This window comes from Stigmatopora nigra, chromosome 6, assembly GCF_051989575.1.
Source record: "Stigmatopora nigra isolate UIUO_SnigA chromosome 6, RoL_Snig_1.1, whole genome shotgun sequence".
In the NCBI taxonomy this organism is placed as follows: Eukaryota; Metazoa; Chordata; class Actinopteri; order Syngnathiformes; family Syngnathidae; genus Stigmatopora; species Stigmatopora nigra.
The window spans coordinates 14,675,923-14,693,135 of record NC_135513.1 but is presented as its reverse complement, the minus strand read 5'-3'; the positions used below and the strand labels follow the sequence as shown (position 1 = coordinate 14,693,135).

The 17,213-nt window shown below is 39.6% G+C and overlaps 1 protein-coding gene across 2 annotated transcripts in view; it reads left to right on the top strand.

The window, feature by feature from the left end:
- znf827 (zinc finger protein 827) overlaps positions 1-17,213 on the top strand; it is a 50,020-nt gene that overhangs the window by 31,495 nt on the left and 1,312 nt on the right. The window contains exons 5-14 of one of the 2 annotated variants that reach the window (XM_077719332.1): positions 542-790; positions 8,526-8,786; positions 11,076-11,130; positions 11,210-11,310; positions 11,657-11,794; positions 14,489-14,663; positions 14,752-14,918; positions 15,002-15,184; positions 16,103-16,280; positions 17,062-17,114. In XM_077719332.1, coding sequence (XP_077575458.1) covers positions 542-790; positions 8,526-8,786; positions 11,076-11,130; positions 11,210-11,310; positions 11,657-11,794; positions 14,489-14,663; positions 14,752-14,918; positions 15,002-15,184; positions 16,103-16,280; positions 17,062-17,110 — 1,556 coding nt within the window. In that variant the 3' untranslated portion in view covers positions 17,111-17,114. The remainder of the gene's footprint in view (positions 1-541; positions 791-8,525; positions 8,787-11,075; positions 11,131-11,209; positions 11,311-11,656; positions 11,795-14,488; positions 14,664-14,751; positions 14,919-15,001; positions 15,185-16,102; positions 16,281-17,061; positions 17,115-17,213) is intronic. The other variant, XM_077719331.1, reaches the window with a different exon arrangement.

Here is a 17,213-nt window from a genome sequence, read left to right as displayed (position 1 = left end):
ATACATGTGTATATATATATGTATACATATATGTATATATCTGTGTATATCTATGTATGCATGTGTATATGTGTATATCCATGTATGCATGTGTATATATGTGTATATATATGTATCCATGTGTGTATATGTGTATATATTTGTATACATGTGTATATATCTGTATATATGTGTATACATATGTATATATGTGTGTATATATATGTATATGTGTGTATATATTTGTATACATGTGTATATATCTGTATATATGTGTATACATATGTATATATGTGTGTATATATATGTATATGTGTGTATATATTTGTATACATGTGTATATATCTGTATATATGCGTATACATATGTATATATGTGTGTATATATATGTATATGTGTGTATATATATGTATAAACATATTGTGTAGTACTATATATGTATTTTTTTTAATCCCAGACTGTATTATCTCCTCAAAAAAGCCAAAACTCCACTTTTTCAGTTTCTTTTTGCTTGGTTTATGGTCGGTTGGTTCTCAAACCCAAATCTTTCTGTGCTCCACAGCGGCCAATCAGAGAGAGGCGTTAAAGTCCCCCTTCCACCTGAAGGAAGAACCCAAAACTGAGGAAGAAGAGTCCAGTCCAAGGCCCGCCTCCCGCTGTCAAATCCCACCCACTTTTCCCGGGACCTTCTGCCCGGATGAGTTGACGGGGTCCCTGAAAACTAGGGAAGGAAGCCCCTCGGCGGCCAACAGCTTGCTCAGTCAAGACATCAACGTCAAAGTGGCGTCCGAGTTGCTCATCAAACTTTCGGGTAAGGTTCCGTATACGTGCCCGGGGCGACCATTCGCAATGGTGTCATGTCAAAATTTTAGTGGCCCAAAAAAAAAATCAAAACGAAGAAGTATTAATTCTCATTCAAATAGATGAATGATAACTTAACAAAGAGGGAAAAAATATAAGTAAATATGCATCTGAGTTTGCATTCGAAATAATGACGCGCTCGTTTCATAATATTCATAAAAAATGGCGTAACAAAGTTGTTAATTGGTGTACACCTCCGGTGTCAAAGTGGCGGCCCGGGGGCCAAATCTGGCCCGCTGCATCATTTAATGCGGCCCGGGAAAGTAAATCATGAGTGCCGAATTTTTTTTTTTTTTGTTTTAGGATGAAATTAAAATGAAGAGTATAGATGTATATTAAATTTCCTCATTTTCCCCCTTTTAAATCAATAATTGTCATTTTTAAATCATTTTTTTCAGTTTTTAGTTCAAAAATCATTTTGTAAAATTTAAAAATAAAGAGATAAAATAAAAAAGATAAAATAAATATTGTTTTAGATCTATAAAAACTGAATATTTTAATCCAGTTATTTTAATACCTTTATAAATAAATAAAAAAAACTCAATATTATATCGAATCAATGAGGACAGCAATTAGAAATTAAAAATGAGTTTTAAAGTCAATCTGGACTTTTCCCAAGAGTAGTCGGTAATTGTGCAAAGTGATTTGGCCCGTGTCGTGGCTAAACGGCGCCCCCGCTCTTTGTTTTTGTCCAAATTGAGCGGCGAATGCCAGGCGTGCTTGGAGTGCCTTGTTTGTCCGCCGCCGCCGCCGGCCAATTTCAAAATGTCAACGGCGTGCCAAGCGGGCAAAGTTCACAGTTAAGTTGATATTCGGCAAACGGGACCGTCAAATACAAATGTTTGGGCCGTCTTTGCCAGGAATTGCGGAATCGGGATTGTTGGGTCTAATTTTGGAATCATGCTAACGCTATCATCCAGCAGAAATTGTTGTTCGACATCTACTGGACTGGTTACAATATGTACCCAAACCGTTTCTAATGGTGTAACTTAGTTAAATCTATTTCATTTTTTTTGTTGGCCTGTATTTGATTAGCTATTTACATTAGCATCCATTAGAGATCATTATGCAACATTAGCTGCTAGTGTTATCTTGTAGAATTTGTTGCATTGTGTTAGTGGCTAACCTTATTGGTTAATGTTATTGGCTAACATTATCGGCTAAGTTTATTGGTTAATGTTATGCATCTAACTTTGCTAACTTCATCGGCTAACATTATTGGCTAAGGTTATTGGCTAACTTCATCGGCTAACATTATGTATCTAACTTTGCTAAGTTTATTGGCTAATGGTATTGGCTAACATTATCGGCTATCATTATTGGCTAACGTTATCAGCTAACTTAAGCTAATTTTATCGGCTTACTTTAGCTAACTTTTTCGGTCTAACTTCATCGGATAATGTTAACAGCTAAGGTTATCGGCTACTTTTATCTAACTTTATCAGCTAACATTATCTGCTAACGTTCTCGTTCTTTAGAGGTTTTTGTGTAATGTTAGCCGCTAGCTAATGATGACAAATAACATTTTTCAGGTCCTATCATATTGGGATGTCAGTTTTATCCAGAAATGAGACACATTGTTAACATTAGCATCCATTAGAGATCAGGAAACAACGTTAGCCGCTAGCGCTATCATCCTGTAGAATTCATTGCGTTGTGGTAGCTGCTAGTGTTAGCAGCTAATGTTATTGTCGTTTAGAGATTGTCGTGTGAGGTTAGCTGCTAGCTAAAGATGACTAAATGACACATTTTTTTGACACAACTATTTTGGGATGCCAGTTATATTCAGAAATGAGACACAGTCACAAAGAATTGGACGCGTAGGACCCGATAAAGCGTTAAAATCTTGAGGCAAAGCGTCGCCGGATGGAGTCTGGCGAGCGGAAAAAAAAACGACAAAAACGCTCAGCCGACCGTCCTCGGTGCCTGCGGTTGCCACGGCGACGGCCCGGGTGGATGGAGACCATTGTGGAGAGTGACAGCCTTGACAAGATCTGGACCCTAGAGTGACCCCGGGGTGGGGGAGGGGACGAGGAGAGGGAGTATGGATGAGGACCGGGAGAAAGGTCGCCGCCTTCGCAGTCACATGCGATTACAGTCACGGGGTTCAAGGGCGTCCCTTTCCTCAAAGGTCGACGGGGGCGGGGGGGGGGGGGGGGTGCCCTGTAGAATGTGCAAATCCCCACCGGGGGTGTCGGAGTCGTTGATTGGGGCGTTGTTCGGGAGGGCTGCCAAAATAATAATAATTATTTGATATTATTCTCTTTTTTTAAGCTTATTTACATATTTCTATCAAAAAGGTTATTTATGTTGGTCTTTAAAATATATATTAATTATTATTACAATTATTTGTTTGTTTTTTGACCCACAAAATTGAAAAAAAATATTTTTCAGATTTTTGGGACTGCCTTTTTGATATTTTCTATGACACAAAAAAAAATTAGGTTCGTTTAATGAATTGACATTTGTCCAAATTCTCTTGTTTTTTGGGGGAAGTTTAAGTTTATTTACATTTTTTTATCAATAGGGTTATTATTGTTGGTCTTTAGAAAACAACAACAATTTTGCAATGGCTTTTTATTAGCTTGTTTTCGACAAAAATATTGAAAAAAAAATATTAGATTTTTGGGGCTGCATTCATTTGATATTTTCTATTAAAAAGAAGTGACAGCAAAAAAAAATAAATCAATATATTTATAGTATTATAAATTATTTTTTTCCATCTGTTAGTCTTTAAAAACATTTCAAATGTTTTTTATTTGTTTGTTTTCGACCAAATAAATAGAAAAAACTATATATTAGATATTTAGGGCTGCATTAATTTGATATTTTCTATTAAAAAGGGGAGTACCACCAAAACAAATCTATATATTCATAATCTTCATTGGTATTTTAACATAAAATGCACAATTTACCTTTGTGGGCTGGACAAAGTGATGCGTTGGGCCACCACTGGGACAAAAGTGCGCTAAAGTGTTTTCTCGGCGTGGGGGAAATGGACGCCGCCCGCTTTGTCATCCTCATCATCATCATCATCACTGCGCACGGTGCGCTAACGCTAACCTGCGTTGCATCATCCCTATTTTTTTCAAATTTTAAACTAGGTCATTCTTCTCTCTGCGTCCCTAACGCCATTCTCCCTCCTTTTATCAAACATCGAAAAAGCAAGCCCCGCCCCCTCCCCCACATCTGTTAAAGGAGACAAAACAGGCGGCCGGTATCGAGGGGCTAATTACGCCAGGCTAAGTAGTCCCCGGCGCCGGTGGCTAAAAGCGAGCCAACAGATGGACGCCGGCGTGGCGAGGAGTGGGGGGGCGAGCGCCATCGACGCGGGCAACAGCCGCGACGACGCCGTAGGTGTGAAATCACACGTCGCGCCCGCCGCCTTTTTGAGGGTATTGCGTCGGCAGTGGGAAAATTCAAAGCAGGTCGGCTGTTAGAGTACAAAAGATTGGAACAATCAGATACAAGACATTTTGTTGGCTCGGGTTAAATTTAAGGGTAGGGAGTGAGACCTCCTGCCAATTGTGGATCTTTGGGAGTACTTTTCTATGGTAGGATTTCAATGTAATCAATGAATTGGAGATTGGCTTGTGTTAAATTCGAGGATAGGGGGTGAGACCTCTTGACAATTGTGGATCTTTGGGAGGACTTTTCTATGGTAGGATTTTAATAATCGATGATTTGGAAATTGGTTCGTGTTAAATTCAAGTGTAGGGAGTGAGACCTCTTGACATTTGTGGATCTTTGGAAGTACTTTTCTATGATGGGATATCAATAATGGATTAATTGGAAATTGGCTGGTGTTAAATTCAAGGATAGGGAGTGAGACCTCTTGACAATTGTGGATCTTTGGAAGTACTTTTCTATGGTAGGATATAGTAGGATTAGTCAATGATTTGTAAATTTATATTACATTCATATTATATTTACATTTCGGGGGAAGTTTGAATGTTCCAGAATTATCTTAAAATTCCTTTCTATCCAGAAACCCAATTTACCCATTGAGGCCATTTTCTAACTTAAATATTTCATACATGTATACATTTGTAAGGAGAGGTCTCACTCTGGTGTTATTTATATTCATCATGAATATATGAAATGATCAATCTGGCATACCAGCTTATCATTCCTTAGCACCTTTTGAGTAGATAACAGACAACAATAGCATAATCTACCATGGCAAAAGCCGCGCCCGGCTGTCCTCGCCGTGCCCCCCATCGTCGCTCCGTCACCCCCGCAACCCCCCACATGCCCCGACCTCATTTAGCGACTTCTGTTTACCGTCGTTTGTTGATGGACGCTGGCCGCCGCCGCCGCAGACTCGCGAGACGTCCGCGGGCTCCCACGTGACCCCGTTTGAAGCGCCGTTAACTCTTCACCCCCCCTCCCCTCTCGTCAGATTGGTGGAAGACGGCGGTCGGGGAGGCGGAGACTAAGAAGTAGTGGTTGTCATTTTGAATGGAGTCATCCTCCAGGTGGTCTTTTTCTGGTGTTGTTGTTGTTTTTTTTCTTGTTTTTTTTTTGTGGACTCCCACGCCGAAACGCGGGTTTTTTTCTGAGTTGCGGCCGGCGACTCGGGTTAGATGCGCACTCGCACTTGAGGGAATTGTTTTTGACACTAGGAGTCAAGAGCTTATCGCATGAAAACACGAAACAACCTCAGGGTTTTTTCACTTAGTTTTAAGGGACAAAAATGTTGTTTTTGTTGTTTTTTTGTGTGGATAATGTTTGTGTAATGTGATGCGTGGGTAAAGTGAGGGTGTAGTATTATATTAAAAAAGTATTTTTTTATTTTTGCCCATTGTCTTAAGGAATTCCGTTTTGGTGTACTTTAGAAAGTCAAAAGTGGAAAATAAATATATTTTTATATATTTTTATATATTTTTTGATTTTACAAAATTATTTTGATTAAAATAACTGGATTAAAATCCCTGAATATTCAATTTTTTATAGATCTAAAACAATGTTTATTTTAGTTTTTTTTAATTATATTGTTTAGATTTTACAAGATGCTTTTTAAACTAAAAACACAGAAAAAATGATTAAAAAATGACAATTATTGATTTAAAAGGTGGAAAATCAGGAAATATAATATACAGCTATACTCTTCATTTTAATTGATCCTAAAACAGAAAGTCTGCACTCATCATTTACTTTCCCGGGCCGCACAAAATGATACAGCGGGCCAGATTTGGCCCTCGGGCCGCCACTTTGACACCCGTGCTTTACATAATAATAATATTCCTTTTTATGTGGTGACAAGTGGACTTTGGCTGGGTGCTCTCCATCAGATGGCATAAAACCCACCCACGCTCGCCATCTCTGGGTAACACCAGTAAACATGTTTGTGTCGGCCAGGCGTGGGAGTTCAAGTTCACGGCCATGACATTTAGTGCGTGGGTCCAAACCCCCCCCTTAGTCGTTAAGGTCGGCGATCCGGTGTGGCTTGCTCAAGCGTCCCCTCGTTGACCCCCCGGGACCCCCTTAAAGCTTACCAAACAAGGCCCCCCCTTGAGAGGAACACCGGCACCTGATTAAGGGATTAGAGGGGGAGGGGGCGGGGTTATGGTTGTCCAGGTCCTGGATTGTTGTCCTGCCCTCCGAGCAAAGTGAGACACAGACTTTTATCAACTGCCAAAAAGGCTGGTTTTGTTAAGAGTATCGAAATGTGGGTAAAGATAATAACTTGGTTTTGATTGGTTGGTTGTTTTGGGGGTTTTGATGGAATTGTTAAGGGTAATGTGTGGTTTTGTCAGAATAACTGTCAATCTGTTTGCTTCCAAATTCAACCCACCAAATTGTCGTGAAATGCGTGACAGAAACCCACCAAAAAACTCACCAAAAAAACTCACCAAACTCACCAAAAAAAACAACAAAAAAATCACCAAAAAAACTCACCAAATAAACTCACCCAAAAAACTCACCCAAAAAACTCACCCAAAAAACTCACCCAAAAAACTCACCAAAAAAAAACTCCCAAAAAACTCACCCAAAAAACTCACCAAAAAAACTCACCAAAAAAACTCACTATAAAACCTCACCAAAAAACCTCACCCAAAGAAAACTCACCCAAAAAAAACAACCCAAAAAACTCACCCAAAAAACTCACCCAAAAACTCACCAAAAAAACTCACCAAAAAAACTCACCAAAAAACTCACCAAAAAAACTCACCCAAAAAACTCACCCAAAAAACTCACCCAAAAAACTCACCATAAAACCCCACTAAAAAACAAAAAACACCAAAGCCCCGGAAAAATACACACAAAACCAGAAAAATACACACAAAACACAAGTAAACCCACTCCCATTTTTACCACCCCGTTTAACTGTCACAATCTGTTTGCCCCCAAATTCAACCCACCAAATTGTTATGAAATTCGCGACAGAAACAGGATCCTCTGCATCAAAACCCGCGGCTTTTCCACCTGTCAATCCTACCGTCGGAAAGACATCAAACGTGATCCGGCGTGAGATTTTCCCGAGGGTGAATGAGTGGAATTAAAGCTTAAAAAGACGGAAATCCGCCGCGCAGTCCAAACACTCGGGCTGAGCCGTTTAGCGCGCCGCCGCTGTGCGTTTATTAGGGCAAAGGGCCGCCGCCAGGTCAGGCCTTCGTCTCAAGGGGGCGGAGCCAACTGGCTAAACGCTCGCCGTCGATGTTTACGCTGACCGCGACGTCCAACGCTAAAAGGTGACACCCAGCGGGCGCGCTAAAAATAGCGGCGTTGTGAAATGTGGCATCCGTTGGGAATGTTGTTACCGGGTGGTGCGTAGCGAGAGGAGATTCTCAACTAGTAGGATGCCATTGACGGGTATAGACGTCCAATTTGTTAGTTTTGGGCAACTAATAAATGGACTTTTCATAGTGATAGTGGCTTTTATAACATGGACCCAGCTGTAGCCACACCCCCAACCCCCCAAGTCCCTGTTAAATTGTAAACAATAATCCAAGAGTGTCAGACTCTGGTTGGTTCCCAGGCCGGACCATTTTTGATAGAATATTTAGATTTTTTTTAATTAATGGATTAAAAGAACTGGATTAAAAGCCCTGAATATTCAGTTTTTTAAAGATCTAAAACAATGTTTATTTTAGCTTTTTTTAAATATATTTTTGGATTTTACTAAATGATTTTTGAACTAAAAACACAGAAAAATGGATTAAAAAATGACAATGATTGATTTAAATGGGGGAAAATCAGGAAATTAAATATACATCTGTACCTATGATTTTAATTTGATCCTAAAACAGAAAGTCAGCACTCATGATTTACTTTTTTGGGCCGCAAAAAATGACGCGGTGGGCCAGATTTGGCCCACGGGCCGCCACTTTGACACATGTGCAGTAATCTCTCCTTTACTACATTGCAAATTTTATTCTGGGGGATTTTTTTTTTTTTAATTACATTTTTTTGCTAAAACTAGCAAGCGTAAGCCCCTCCCTCCCTATACAAGTTTTTACTAGGGCGGCCCGGTGGTTAAGTGGTTAGCATGTCGGCCTGACGGTTTGGGAACCCGGGTTCAAATCCAGGTCGGTCCATCTGTGGGGAGTTTACACGTTCTTCCCCCTTAGTGAGGATAAAGCGGTTCAGAAAATGAAAAGTTTTGACCCTGCTAGTTTTGCTAGCATATGCTACAATTAACATTGTGAGATGATGACCAATGGTGTCCTTTTGTTTTGCAGAGAACAACAAAGATGGCCTCTTCCAGAAGGTGAAGGTAAAATGTGAGCCCATGGAAGTGGACCCGGCCCCTGCCGAAGCGTCGCCAGCCGCTGCCCCGCCCACCGCTCCTCCTCCTCCTCCACCTCACCTGCTGGCTTTGGGCACTTTAGGGGCGCGCGAGAAGACGGAGGTCCCGGAGCCTCTGGCGCGTCCCCAGAAGGACATCTTCTCGCAGGACATCTCAGTCAAAATGGCCTCCGAGCTTCTCTTCAAATTGTCAGGTTAGTCTTATCATTAAAAAAATACTAATAAGTATTAATATGCGTTCATTGGGGAGTATAGTAGCCTTATAATACTTTTTATTTAATAGAAAAAATAAGTTAAAATAATGTTTAAAACATAGTTATATTATTGTAATATAATTAAGTAATTTCAATTTATTATTTTATATATAAATGTAATACAAGTTCCTTTCAAGATGGAAATATTGACTGGGAAAACAAATTGGACTGGTTTTACTGGTTCTTAAAGTGGACTACATGTATCACCATTTTTATTGTAGTCATGCGCAAAATTTTGGCTAATTAAATCATATTTGTATCATCCATAAAGGTCCAGTTGTATATAACTTAAAGCCTTAAAAAATTCAAGGATAGAGAGTGAGACCTTTTGTCAATTGTGGATCTTTGGGAGGACTTTTCTATGGTAGGATTTCTAATGATGATGATTTGGAAATTGGCTTGTGTTAAATTCAAGATAGGGAGTGAGACATCTCGGCAATTGTGGATCTTTGGAAGTACCTTTAAATGGTAGGATTTTACTCATCGATGACCTGTAAATTGGCTTTTATTTTACTTTATAGTTTCTAACACTTCTGATGTGATTATTAATTCATTTTATTGATGTATTTATCAAACCACACCAGTAGTTGGAACCCAAATAAGTAAGAATTCACCTTGAAATATCAAATAAATACACTGATTAAACATCGAGGTCATGTGGTGAAAGGTCACAGAGGTCAAATAAGCAATTTAGCCATAACGTCATCACCGATTGGCCTATTTAACTCAAATTTGGAGGCTAGTCTACACAAGGAGAGGCCAGAAATTGATGATATTTTGTAGCTTGTGGCTACTTCTCCAATGCTTTGAATTTGGCTGCTTAGGCTGAATGTGTACTCTCCTTTTGGCGCCCCCCTCGTAGCCCCTCCCCCTCATTCCGTCCCCCTCCACTCGTTTGCAGACACGCCGACTGGAGCGCACTCACTTTAACCATCCGCCGCCTTTACGTTTCTCTCGTGCGGCATCGCCATGGCAACGTGAAAAGAGACCTCTGTCCTTGGCGAGCCGTGTGATAAAAGCGGGGCGGGGTAGGCGGGCCAGTCGTCAAGGGGGGTGCAAAAGAGTGGGGGATTTCCGGAGCTTGGCGTACCGCCACCACCATCGCCCGCCCGCCACAAAGGAGGGACTAAAATGGCGCGGGGAGGCCGACGCGTGATGAGCAGTTGACACGAAATAGAAATGTTTAGGACGGGAAAGGTCGGCGACAGGCGTCCATGTTGTTCATACTTTGAAGAATGTAAGGTGGTGTATTGTCCGGACTATAAGTCGCATTTTTTTTGTGTGGAGTCTGACTGCTGGTGCGACTTATACTCCAGTTAACCACTTAATTGTGGAATTACTCATACAATATTGGATTGGATAACTTTATTCATCCGACACAAATAGATAGGTAGGTAATAAATGAGTTAATAAATAAATACACACATCAATAAATAAATATTTTTTAACAGGTGTGTTGCTGAAATATGTATATATATATATATAAATTATATGACTTAAATAGGCCAATTGGTGATGATGTCATGGCAAAATTCATTATTTGACCTCTGTGACCTTTGACCCACTGAACCCAACATTGCTGAAATGTGTGTATATACAATGTATTGTATATATACACATATATTCACATATATTCACATATATTCACATATATTCACACGTATACACATATATTCACATATACACACATATATACATATATATATATAACATATACACATATATTCACATATACACACACATCTATACATATATAACATATACATATATACACATATATAACATATATACATATATACACATATAACATATACACACATATATACATATATATAACATACATATATACACATATATAACATATATACATATATACACATATAACATATATGCATGTATACACATATATACATATATACACATATATTATACATATACATACATATATAAAGTGTATACCAAAAGACAAATTGCCCCCAAAATGCAACTTTTATGTATAATTTTTACATTTTTGGCTAACGCGACTTATACTCAGGTGAGACTTATACTCCAAAAAATACGATAATCACATTTGTCGTATTTATAAGTCATGGACAAGAAAGTGTTCATGTGATATTTTAGAATATCTGTACCATATTTGGACTCAAAATCAGTATAAAAAAAACACCGCAATCGCCGCTAACATCAACAAACTAGCATAACAACATTTTCCCTATTTCTCTTTCCCAGAAAAAGTGAGCAAAGCCAACCACCACAAGGACGGCAACATGGCGGGCCTCCACAGGTGAGCCTCACCACCCGAAAACCGGTCGGTTTGTCCGTCAATCCCGCCCCCCGTTTGACACACGGGCCTCTGTTTGCAGTCCCTTCTTGGACGAGTGCTTCGGACAATCACCCTTCAACTCGCGCTCCAAAAGCTCCTCCCCCGCCGAGGCCGGCTCCTCCACCCGCCCGCCTTTTCACGGTAAAAATACGGGGGACGTCCCCGGGCCTCCCCTTGCCCTGGTTAATTAACCCGCGTTGGCTTTACCTGTCCCTTTGCCGGTTAATGGAAATGGGATTGGCTCTTGGGTGTCAAAGAGTGGGCCGCCAGTTAATTTGAGGCAGCACCCCCTAATACGTTGGCATTTTTCCCTGGCGCGTTTGAACCCGGCGCCGTGACTCCCTTGAACTCGTCTTTTAATCGTTATCTGCCTTCCGTGCGCTTTTCCTCCACTCGTACGTTTTTGTCTCGTCTCGACTTGAGGATTTTCCTTCCTATCGGCAAAGTTTCTCAGCAGTGAATCGAGTCTGTGGTCTTTTTTTGTCAGATTCTGAAAAGGAGCACGGCGAAACGGGCAACGACATCGCCCGCTGGCGTCTCAACGATCAGCTCTTCCCGTGTCCCGTCTGCGGGAAAGTCTTCGGGAGGCAGCAGACGCTATCGCGACACTTGGCGCTACACACAGGTAACTTGCCCCGAAAAAATAAATAATAATAAATCAAGTAGTAGTACAGGTAGTAGTAGTAGGAGTAGTAATAAATCAAGTAGTACGAGTAGTAGTGGTAGTAATAAATCAAGTAGTACAAGTAGTAGTAGTGGTAGTAATAAATCAAGTAGTACAAGTAGTAGTAGTAGAAGTAATAAATCAAGTAGTACAAGTAGTAGTAGTAGAAGTAATAAATCAAGTAGTACAAGTAGTAGTAGTAGAAGTAATAAATCAAGTAGTACAAGTAGTAGTAGTAAATGAAGTAGTACAAGTAGTTGTGCAAGTGGTAGTAGTAGTAGTAGTAAATCAAGTAGTACAAGTAGTTGTAAAAGTAGTAGTAAATAAATCAAGTAGTGCAAGTAGTAGTAATAAATGAAGTATTACAAGTAGTTGTACAAGTAGTAGTAGTAGTAGTAGTAATAAATCAAGTAGTACAAGTAGTAGTAGCAATAAATCAAGTAGTACAAGTAGTAGTAGTAATAAATCAAGTAGTACAAGTAGTAGTAGTAATAAATCAAGTAGTACAAGTAGTAGTAGTAATAAATCAAGTAGTACAAGTAGTAGTAGTAGTAATAAATCAAGTAGTACAAGTAGTAGTAGTAGTAATAAATCAAGTAGTACAAGTAGTAGTAGTAATAAATCAAGTAGTACAAGTAGTAGTAGTAGTAATAAATCAAGTAGTACAAGTAGTAGTAGTAATAAATCAAGTAGTACAAGTAGTAGTAGTAGTAATAAATCAAGTAGTAGTAGTAGTAATAAATCAAGTAGTACAAGTAGTAGTAGTAGTAATAAATCAAGTAGTACAAGTAGTAGTAGTAGTAATAAATCAAGTAGTACAAGTAGTAGTAGTAATAAATCAAGTAGTACAAGTAGTAGTAGTAATAAATCAAGTAGTACAAGTAGTAGTAGTAGTAGTAATAAATCAAGTAGTACAAGTAGTAGTAGTAGTAGTAATAAATCAAGTAGTACAAGTAGTAGTAGTAATAAATCAAGTAGTACAAGTAGTAGTAGTAGTAATAAATCAAGTAGTAGTAGTAGTAATAAATCAAGTAGTACAAGTAGTAGTAGTAGTAATAAATCAAGTAGTACAAGTAGTAGTAGTAGTAGTAATAAATCAAGTAGTACAAGTAGTAGTAGTAGTAATAAATCAAGTAGTACAAGTAGTAGTAGTAGTAATAAATCAAGTAGTACAAGTAGTAGTAGTAGTAATAAATCAAGTAGTACAAGTAGTAGTAGTAGTAGTAGTAGTAGTAGTAGTAGTAGTAGTAGTAATAAATCAAGTAGTACAAGTAGTAGTAGTAGTAGTAGTAGTAGTAGTAGTAGTAGTAGTAGTAGTAGTAGTAGTAATAAATCAAGTAGTACAAGTAGTAGTAGTATGTAATAATAAGTCTTGATTAGGCCCTAGGTGCAGAACTCCAGTTGAGTATGGGGACATGTCTTGGGGAAAAAAACTGTCCTTGACTTCCAGAGGGAAGCAGGTTGAAGTAGTTATTGGTACACGCTAGGCTAGATTAGCCTTCTTTTAACAAGATTACAAAGTGTGTTGACTCTCACCAGGGAAATACGGCTCATCTCGTTAGCTCGTTTGATGGCCAAGTGAAGTATTACACATTTACTTTCCTTGTTAGAAGCGGGTCATTTCAAAAATCGCAAAAAACATGTAACAATAATTTAGGCCGGCCGGACGGCGAGTGGCGAAATGGACACTTGTATGGAAAATATCCCGCTCTGGCGATGGCGTTGGTGGCCATCTGAGCGCATTAGGCGCCAACAGCTTGGCCGCACTACACAGAGCAGAAGCTGGGGCATATGTGGCCCTGGCTGCTCTTTTTGCTCTCTTCGCCGACATGAAGGTTGCCGGCTTCCGGTCCTCGGGGCACGTCCAATTTGCCGCTTGCAATTTGCTCCTGTGGTGCAGATCCGCTCTTAGATTTGACACTACCAAATCATGCATTCCTCCATATTAGAAAAAATGTTGTTTATTGGTTGTAATGCTGCGTGATGGCAACAGTCTTCAAATTTGACTAAACAAAACAAAAACACAAAAAACACCAAAAAAACACCAAAAAAAAACATTAAAAATCCCCACCAAAAAAATCGCCAAAAAAACTTCACCAAAAAACTCACCAAAAAGCCTCACCAAAAAACCTCACCAAAAAATCCTCACCAAAAAACCTTACCAAAAAACCTTACCAAAAAAAACTTACCAAAAAAACACCAAAAAAACTCACCAAAAAAACTCACCAAAAAAACTCACCAAAAAACTTCACCCAAAAACTTCACCCAAAAACTTCACCCAAAAACTTCACCCAAAAACTTCACCCAAAAACCTCACCAAAAAAACTCCAAAAAACTCACCAAAAACAGAAACCACACACAAAACCCCCCCGAAAAAACCAAAATCACACACAACCACACAAAAATCACACAAAAATCACACAAAATTCACACAAAAACCACACAAAAACCACACAAAAACCACACAAAAACCACACAAAAACCACACAAAAACCACACAAAAAACACAAAATTCACACAAAAACCACTCAAAAATCACACACAAAAACCATACACTAAACCACACACAAATCTGCATCTGGTTTTTGTATGTCGGACAAGTTCTTATCATACGGAACGTGAAAATTGATTTTTGTGCATTTTGTTTTGTGACAGAGGAGAGAAAATACAAGTGCCACCTTTGCCCGTACGCCGCCAAGTGCAAGGCCAACCTCAATCAGCACCTGAGCATCCACTCCGTCAAACTGGTCACCACCGACGCCGAGCAGATCGTCACCGCCGTGGCGGGCGCCGACAATGGCGAGCGCAAGAACTCTGCCTACTACTACAGGTGATTGGCGCCATACTGTTTGTTGAAATGAAATATTTACTCCTTTTAAAGACTAAGAATGTTTTTAACCAAAGTCTTTTGTGGGCAGCTGCCACGTTTGCGGCTTCCGGACGGAATTGAACGCTCACTTTGTGGGCCACATGTCGCTCCACGTGGACAAGGACCAGTGGATGTTCTCGCTCTGTTGCGCCACCTGCGACTTTGTATGCGTGGACGAGGGCGACATGAAGAACCACGTGGGCGCCGGACACGCTGGTACGTTAGTTTTTGAAAGAAATTTAACGTTACCGAGTGGTAGTTAGTAATTTCCGGAATGTGGGACCCGGTTGTCTTTCCAGGCTTGAGCTCGCGGAGTCCCCTAAGCGAGACCAAGAGTACGTCGTCCTCGCTGTCGGCGCTCAGCGATTCGCTCAACAGCTCGGAGGCCGAAGAACTCAAAGGACTGCTGGCCCCGCCCTCCTCGGCCGGCAGCCAATCCAGCTCCGGGAGCCACTCTGGCTCGGAAGATAAGTCGGAAAAAGGTACGGGTATTAGGGAAGTATTGAAATGGGGGAAAGAAGACTCAAAATGAGTCTTAGAATTTTCACTTTGTTTTTCGAGATTTTTAAAACGAGTCTTAGAATCCAGACTTTTTCCCCCTGAATTTTCAAAACGAGTCTTAGAATTTAGATTTTGATGTACGATATTCTCAAAATGAGTCTTAGAATTTAGATTTTGGTGTACAAGATTCTCAAAACGAGTCATAGAATCCAGACTTTTTTTCTTAGAATCGTCAAAACGAGTCTTAGAATTTTAATTTTGGTTTTCAGAATTCTAAAATGAGTCATAGAATCCAGACTTTTCTTAAAATTGTCAAAATGAGACTTAGAATTCAGACTGTTTTTTTTTCAGAATTCTAAAACGAGTCATAGAATCCAGACTTTCCCCCCAGAATTTTCGAAATGAGTCTTAGAATTTAGATTTTGGTTTTCAGGACTCTTAAAACGAGCCTTAGAATCCAGACTTTTTGTGTATTCTCCTAACAAGTTTTAGAAGTTAGACTATGTTTTTCAAGATTCTCAAAATGAGTCTTAGAATCCAGACTGAAATTCAGAATTGTCAAAACGAGTCTTATAATTTGGACTTTCTGTTTTGGGATTCCCAAAACGAGTCTTAGAACTTGGACTTTCTCTTTTGGGATTCCCAAAACGAGTCTTAGAATTTGGACTTTCTGTTTTGGGATTCCCAAAACGAGTCTTAGAATCCAGACATGTTTTCAGAATTGTCAAAACGAGTCTTGGAATCCAGACTGTTTTTCAGAATTGTCAAAACGAGTCTTAGAATCCAGACTTCTTTTTCAGAATTCTCAAAACCAGCCTTAGAATCTAGACTTTGTTTTTTGGGATTCTCAAAACGAGTCTTATAATCCAGACTGAAATTTGTCATCCCGTTTTTTCCAGGCTTTGAGTGCGTGTTCTGCACGTTTGTGTGCAAGACTCGCAGCATGTACGAGCGCCACCTACAGATCCACCTGATCGCCCGCATGTTCGAGTGCGACGTGTGCCACAAGTTCCTGAAGACGCCCGAGCAGTTGCTGGAGCACAAAAAGTGTCACAGCGTCCCCGCCGGAGGACTCAAGTAAGGAAAGCAAGTACAGTCACACCTTTCCTAAACTCCGCCCATCCTCCCTCACCCATCACGCCACTAGCTCACGCCCACATGTGCACGCCCATTCAGACGTTGCTGACCTTAACTCATTTTTAGCCTAAAAAAATGGTACACTTTTTTTTTTAAATCCGAAAAGAGGGTGGGAGCAGATTAATTTTTAAAAAATATAAATATTTTAAATTGATTCATGTCCGGATTGCATGAATAAAATATGCAAATGGGAAAAAAGTTTTTTAAATTTATTTTTAGTTCAACTTTTTTTTTTAATTGGCTTTTTTAATGGATTTTTATGTATATGGGACAGTCCTGATTGCATTGATAAAATATACAAATAAAGGAAAAACATATTTTTAAAACAATATTTTTTTTCAATTTTCATTAAAAAAAATTAAATTGGCTTTTTTATTGAATTTTTTTTTATGATAAAAAGCTTGGTGACTTATCATTTTTTCCTATTAAAATTTGGAGATTAGAATGAGGTGCAAAATAAGTAGTATTTTTAGAATGAAGTATTTTTTTAGTGCACTTTTTAAAAAAAATCAGTCAAAAAAATGAAATTCCAACATAAATCCAACAAAAATATTAATTCCTCACACATTCAACACTAAAAAAAGTCCCAATAGTCAATCAACAGCACACATCTATTTTCCACACAAACTTATACACCGAACAACAAGGGCCTTGCCTAAAAACCCTGGCTCCGCCCACCCCCTTAGCCCCTCCCAACAAACCCTGTGATTCTGTTCCGCAGGGTTTGTGAAGCGTTTTGGGGCCCCGAGCAGATGAAAGGTGCAATTTAAAGATGTAAGTGCCGCTCCATATCTCACCCGCCGCGCCACCCCCAAAACCCACCCACCCTCCCCTCGCCATTTCAGCCGCTCCCCCGACCCCTGGAGGAGGGTG